Source organism: Arachis stenosperma, chromosome 3 (genome assembly GCF_014773155.1).
Source record: "Arachis stenosperma cultivar V10309 chromosome 3, arast.V10309.gnm1.PFL2, whole genome shotgun sequence".
In the NCBI taxonomy this organism is placed as follows: Eukaryota; Viridiplantae; Streptophyta; class Magnoliopsida; order Fabales; family Fabaceae; genus Arachis; species Arachis stenosperma.
In genome coordinates, this window is record NC_080379.1 from 8,599,652 (window position 1) to 8,607,518 (window position 7,867).

Here is a 7,867-nt window from a genome sequence, read left to right on the forward strand (position 1 = left end):
GAAATGCAGGATCTGTTTTACGATTTTCTAGTGATGAATGGTCGAACTAAAATATTTTTAATTGTAGTTTCTTTTTTAATTGTAACACATCTAAAATTATTAAATTATACAAAAAAAATATTTTTAAAATGCATCAAAAATCATAAATCTAAAATTTAAATTTAAATATTGAAAAACAATTGTAACATATCTAAAATTATGAAGTTATATAGAAAATATTTTTGAAACACATCCAAAATCATAAATCTAAAATTTAAATTTAAACATTAAAAAATAATTATAACACATCTAAAATTATGAAGTTATACAGAAAATATTTTTGAAATACTTCCAAAATACAGAAATTACACATGCAAAAATAATTTAACATTCCAATATATATGAAAATCTCTTTAGGCCATCTTATTCGATTTTTTATTTAAAAAAAATAAAAAATTTATACAAAATAATAAAAAAAAGTAATGGTGTAAAAGACCCATCCAAACCTTAGGTAAGTTTTCGGCGTGGACGAACGGTGACGCTGATGCGGACGAACGGCGACGAGAAGGAGGAAGGCGGCGACGAAGATGAGTGTTAACAAAGGGGAATGTGTCGTTGTGAATGAGCATCGAGAAGGAGAAAGGCAGCGTCGAGGATGAGTGCGGAAGAGGAAGGTGGCGCAGATGAACAACGGCGGAGGATGATTTCTCGATGTGCGCCTCTGGTTTATGTGCACTTCTGGGTTTCAATGTGGGGCAAACGTGACTTCTCTACTTCTTTAAATATTTTGTACGAATTTAGTTAATAATTAGATGGTTTAAGGTTTATTTTATAATTTTAAAATCAAAATTTTGAATTTTGAATAATTTGATTTTTAGATATGTATATTACATATGTATTTAAATTATAATATATTAATAATTAAATATATTAAATTTGAAATAAAAATTTAAAATTTAAATTTTAAATTTTAGTTTTATTTAGTTTGTATTTTGAATGTGTATTTAATTTTAAAAAGATAATAAATTTATTTATAATTTTTAGATGTGTTTATTTTAATTTTTTTAAATTATTATAATAAAAAGTTAAATATTGTACCATTTTTAAAAGATATCTAATTGAATTGATATATTGTCATGCATTTAGTGATATAATGTGGTACATTATTAGAAATAAAATGATTTCAATCACTAATTATTTAAAAAATGAAAAGATCTAACTAACACCGTAGCATATCTTTTACGAATAAGTTTTCTAGAATATCATAAAAAATATTTTATTAAACTTATTAAAAAATAACTTTTTATATTTTTAATGTTTGAAATATTAAAAAATAAAAATATATATTATTATATTATTAAAATATATTTTTAAGACACAAGATAATTAAATCTTTTAAAATTTATTCAAAATATACAACTATCTATATATAAAGAGAAAATATAAAAAATCTATTTTTAGTTAGCATATATTAATCTATTTTTAAGATTTAAGTATTTAACATTAAGAATTTATATATAATTTAGATCTAGAACTTAAAATAATAATTTTAAAAGAATTGACTAATGTTGGTTAAAAAAGTGATTTCTAGCATTACTCGTATATAAATTTTAGAATGACAAATTAAATCATTGTTAAATTCATTAAGTAATAGTGTAAGAAACTCATTTTTGGTTAGCTAAAATTAAATAACTTTATAGTTTAAGGTTTATAATTTAGCTAGAATGCAAACTCAAGGATTGATAATTTAAAATCTAAAATTTTGAATGAGTAAATTAATTTCTAAAAAAATTAGTTACCTAGTATTACTGATTTGTTAATCATTTAGAATTTAAAAACTGTTTGCACCTCCTGCTTGTTAGAAAATAAAAATGCAGGCAATGCTGATAGCTGGGTCAGAAACTTCGGCTACTACAATGAATGGGCAGTGTCGCTTCTCCTCAAAAATCCACAAACAATGAAGAAGCTTCAACACGAGATAGAAACACACGCAGGCCATGATCAACTCTTGAATGAATCAAACGCTTCCAAAATCAAGTACCTGCAGAACATAATCACTGAGACACTTCGCATATACCCCGTAGCACCACTTCTCTTACCTCACGAGTCTTCAAGTGATTGCAATGTTTGTGGTTATGACATACCGAAAGGGACAATGCTGCTTGTGAACCTGTGGACACTGCAGAAGGACCCTAACTTATGGGCTGATCCTACAAGATTTGTTCCAGAAAGATTTGATGATAACGGAGATGGTAGTAAAGTTTGTTATAATATGATTCCATTTGGTGTTGGAAGACGAGCTTCCCCTGGAGAAAGTACGAGGAGTCAAACCATTAATGTTACTTTTTTTCATTAGTTGAAATTTTTTGGATAAGTGATATCATGACATGGTTTTAGAGTGTTAGGTCCAAAAGATCAAGAGTTCGATCTTTAATGAACCCCAAAATTAGTTTAAGTTTTTGAGAAGATGTTTATTATCCCTAATAGTCAAATGATTATTATAGATAGTATGAGAGATGTTTATTTTATAACTTAATAATCCATTGTATACATTGTACAAATAGACCATTATCTTCCTAGCGGAATCCTTTGGCAAAACATGTTATGGGACATGCATTAGGAGCATTGTTTCAGTGTTCTGAATGGGAGAAAATTGAGGATCAAGTGGACATGGCAGAGGGAATAGGGCTTACGTTGCCCAAAACTCAACCTTTGGTTGCTTTTTGCAAGCCACGTCAAGAAATGGTTAAGGTTCTATCCAATATATAATTTGTGCATGCATTCAAGACTCTATATTTAGGGGGAATAAATTCTATATATATGTTACACATTATATTTATTGCACTGTAATGTAAACATTATAAAGGCCTAAATGCTAAATGGCTTAAATAATATATGCTAGCTTCTTTTTTTTCCTTCTGCCATTGTATTAAAAAAAATCGATACACAAGGATTTCACATTAAAATAAAATTTAAACAAATTTAGATGTAATGTGGATATTAAAAATATTATTTAGATACTAAAATTAATTATTAAAATTAATCATTAATATATTTTTATATAAATACATGTATTATTTAATTATCTTTAATATATATTTATATTTTAATTATATTTTATATTAATAATTAATTTTAATAGTTAATTTTAATAAATACCTTTTATAATCGTATGATATATACTCTGAAAAAAAGGGGAAATTTTCGTATAGTAGCTTGTAGTTAATCTTCTCCATCACTTAGAAAAATTGTTTTTCACAATAACCACGATGGATCAATGGGAGGAGACTGGCTTTCTTAGCTTCTTCGGAGATGGACTAGTCTTTCATCTAAATTGCAACTCATGTTTGACTACAACTTCCAAAACACTTCTACGATGTTCTATGTGTTGACAAATTGTAGCATTTTTTAATCCTCCAGAATTATTGATAAATGGAAGATAATCAGGTGTGCTTGGTTTATATTATCTAACAAATTTTTTTTGTTTTTACTTTTTACCCATTCTAAATGTTTACACCATTCATTTCTTAATTCATTCTACGTAGTAGTACTGTATTGTTATTATTCACCTACAAAGAAATAAGAAATTAACCTTGATTAAAGACCAGACACAAGAAACATGGACCACAGGTAAACTCATTCGTTTGGTTAAATTGGTAATAAGCAGAAATAAATAGGTTGTTGACAGTGTTATTTTAACATTAAAAAGAGTGGGTCCATTTAGAGGAATCCGTCCCAGATTTGGTTAATAGTTCCAGAAAAAAACAATTAAACGTGCCTAAATTCTTAAGAGGAAACACAGCATTTAAATTTTTAATAAGAGAATAAATATTATGCATTGTTGCTAGCAATAAGAATATCATTTACATTAAATTAAGTGATAGATAATGAAAGGATTGATTTGTAAAACAAACAAAAAGACACAAACTGCACTGTTTTAACTTTTAAGTTTGCAGTAAGTGTACGAAACCAAGACCTTGAAACCTGTTGTGAATTTTTTTGGTTGTCAATCTATTGATGTTGGCATTTCATGATTGATTGTTTCTTTTATTGTTTCACTCTTGAATTTGTATTTGGATGAGATTATAATGTTATGGTTGTGTAGTTCTTTTAATTTGGATGATATTTTGAAGTTTATATATTATGTTTTAGTGTATTTATTTATATTTTATTATAAAATAGTTTTTTAATTGAACCACAGTTAAATCAATTAAATCAGTAACTAGAATAATTTGATGATAGGTTTGACTTGTGTCTTTGCTTGTGCATCTGCTTCTCCTACCACCAACTTCTTTAACAGAGTCAGACATACCATGGCAGCGAGTAAGAGAAAAGCTGTGAAATTAAAGCAGAAATCAGGACCCTTCAATGTCCTAAAGGGGATCAACTCGAACATCATCAAATTAATCTGGACAAAGATGTTTTTTTCGTCGGCATCCTCTCCTTCGTTTGCAATTCACTCTAAAAGAAGCACCACTGAATATGTTGATCTTCTTCCTTTTATTTTTGGTTGTTCTTTTTTTGTCTCGGTTGTGAATTTTTCAAACAAGAATTAATTTCTTTGTGGGCAGCTCAAAGCCTATTTACCTTTTTTTCTAGACAGGTGAAAGATTAAGTGTTTGATTCATTGCTATCTAATCAAGTTGTTGTTCCTTCCAGCTGTAGGTTCTTTTTGCACTTTCCTGTCTAAAATCAACCAGAGTTTTTGATAGTGTCCCCAACGATGTTAAGCATTTGTCCATAGATGCTAAAAGCATCAAACACGTTGGTTTTGAGTCCTTGAAAAGATTTCAAGATCTAGAAATCCTGTTAGTTACTCCCACACCTGGATTTTATGTTGATCAAATCCTGCGTGATCTTTTCTTGAGACTTAAGCACTTGAGGGCATTAAATTTCAGTAGAAGTCGTATTTCAAAACTGTCTAGTTTCTTTGGAAATTTGGAGTTGCTTCGATATCTTGATCTCTCCTATGCGCTCATCAAAAGATTGCTTTATTCAATTGATAGTTTTTTTAGTTTGCAAACTCTAAGGTTAAAGAATTGTTTTAAACTAGATGGGTTGTCCAAAAAGATTGGGAAACTCACCAGTTTGACACCTCTTGTTTTTTGACATTATTGGACAACTGGATTTTATGCTTCATGGGATAAGTAACCTGACTAGTCTGCACTTTATCCAAATTCGTTGTTGGTAAGGATGATGGTTGTAGGACTATAGAGCTGAAAGATTTGGTTGATCTGACTAGATCATTTATGTAATTTAAGAATAGAAAACCTCTCGAATTTTGAAAAAGTTCAGAAAGTTGATTTGAACAGTAAGAACTGCTCAAATCAACCTCCTGGACTTCCTCAAAATTCTAAACGTTTTCCATTTTTAAAAAATAGATAATGATCCTGATCAATCAAATTCTTCAGTTCTACAATCCAACAACCATCATCCTTACCAACAACAAATTTGGATAAAATCTGAAAATTAATCAAGTTACCTATCCCATTAAGGATAGAATACAAGTTTTTCCAAAGGGTGAAGTACAATTTTCTAATATTTGGGTCAAATTTTAATTTGGCAACATTTTAAACGTCGTATGTCCATCTCAAAATGCTTTAAATGGGTTGTTTAATGTTGTTCTACCATTAAATTTAAACAAATAGTTACCGGATCATATAATAGAGAAATATAACCAAAACTTTCTTATAACACTTTCTTTTCAATCTGCTTATAAAAAAATCTCGAATACTATCTGTTCATACCCTGGCCCAATGATAAGGGCCCAGGACCAATCGAAAGGCCTGATCCACTAGGTTAAGCCTATCGAAGCACCCACCTCCATCCAAGAGGTCGGTGTTAACCCCGACTTGGTATGAAGAAGTCGGTTGCGAGATTATCTGGCAGATAAATACTCATTCAAATGAGTAACCGCCCCTGAAATCTCTCCAACCACTTCATAAAGCCATATCTTAACCTCCCTAAGATAATGGGACGGTTATTATCCTAAAGATACGGCACTACTCCAACGGTGGTTATTGGCTCACCACTATAAGTACACTGACACGCCTCAGGTATTCCTAAGTCCAATACTCTCTAAGACCTGCTCACCCCCTTGCTAACTTAGGCATCGGAGTGTCTTTGCAGGTACCACCCCCCATTCACACGCGAGCACAAGTCGGACGGAGCCTCCCGAGTTGCGGACCCACACGGAGTCCTCCTCCATCATACACTTGGGCCGCCGAACGCCATCCATTGGACTAATCTCCGGTTACCCACCGTAACATTGGCGCCGTTGCCGGGGACCCGAGAGATCATCCCTTGATGGCAGAAAGATCCCATGAAGAAGGCCATGTTGAAACAGATTCTGAGCAAGAGAATCTAGGCCTGGGCAACGACAATGAAGACACAGCCCAACATCAAGATAACGACCAACACAAAGAGGGTACCTCTGGAATGAAGAATCCAAAGGTAAACTCCTCAGATGGACGTGAATCAGAAAAGGGTGGACCATCCCACGTAACAGAATTGATGGGACTAGTCCATAGCCGCCTGGAGCAATTGGAACAAGAGCGGGAGAGGCAAAAGGAAACCGAAAGGTACCTTAAGGAAGAGATGGAACGACGAAGAGAGTTGGAAAGAAAACTCTTGCAGCTAGAATCCTCTCTCAAGAACTCCCGCGACGAAGGAGAAGATCAACCCCCAGGCGGAGAAGATCCTTTCAGCGAGGACATAATGAGGGCAAAAGTTCCAACGAACTTCAAAAGCCCTGATATGGACCTCTATGATGGAACTACGGATCCAAAGCATCATCTTAGCAACTTCAAAAGTCGGATGTATCTAGCTGACGCCTCCGACGCTACGAGATGCAAGGCTTTCCCGACCACTTTGTCGAAAGCAGCGATGAAGTGGTTCGATAGCCTTCCCCCAAGATCCATCACCAGTTTTGAAGACCTCTCAAGAAAATTCTTGATGAGGTTCTCAATCCAAAAAGATAAGGTAAAACATGCACCGAGCCTCCTGGGGATAAAACAGGAGGTCGGAGAATCTCTACGAGCCTATATGGAAAGGTTCAATAAAGCATGTTTAGAAATCCAAGACCTGTCCACGGAGGCAGTAATAATGGGGTTAGTCAATGGACTTAGAGAAGGTCCCTTCTCACAGTCCATATCTAAAAGACACCCCGTCTCTCTAAGTGATGTACAAGAAAGGGCCGAGAAGTACATCAACATGGAAGAGAATGCCAAATTAAGAGACCTAGGTTCACGACCTGGACCCACTTCCTCCCCTAGGGAGAGGGAAAGGGAAGTCAGGAAGAAGGAAGAACCCGGTCTCGAAAGGCCCAGAAAGTATCACTCTTATACTCCTCTAAAGACTTCTATAGTGGATGTATACAGAGAGATATGCAACACTGAAAGGCTGCCACCCCCAAGACCCATTAAAAACAAAAAAGGGGGAAGTCGCAGCGAGTATTGTGAGTACCATAAAATATATGGTCACTCCACCAACGACTGTTACGACCTCAAAAATGTGATAGAAAAGCTGGCCAGAGAAGGCCGGCTTGATAGATATCTCATGGAGAGGTCGGACATTCATGGAAAGAGAAAGCGGGATGACATGGACAGGAGAGATCCGCCACCACAAACCCCAGAGAGACAAATCCACATGATCTCAGGAGGATTTGCGGGAGGTGGGATCACCAAATCTTCTCGCAAAAGACATCTCAAAAGAGTCTATCAGGTCGGGGATGAGACACCCGACCTCCCCACTATCTCATTCACGAAAGAAGATGGGCAAGGGATAATCCCCGGGCATGATGACCCCGTGGTGATAACTATGATCCTAGCCAACGCCCATCTCCACAGAACCCTAGTAGACCAAGGAAGCTCGGCGGACATCCTTTTCA

At 34.0% G+C, this 7,867-nt stretch overlaps 1 protein-coding gene across 1 annotated transcript; it reads left to right on the forward strand.

The window, feature by feature from the left end:
* Positions 1-523: 523 nt before the first annotated feature.
* LOC130965452 (cytochrome P450 81C13-like) lies at positions 524-2,335 on the forward strand. Its single transcript, XM_057890213.1, has 2 exons — positions 524-572; positions 1,857-2,335. Exons 1-2 carry the CDS (start codon positions 524-526, stop codon positions 2,333-2,335), a joined length of 528 nt encoding a protein of 175 aa, XP_057746196.1.
* Positions 2,336-7,867: the final 5,532 nt, after the last annotated feature.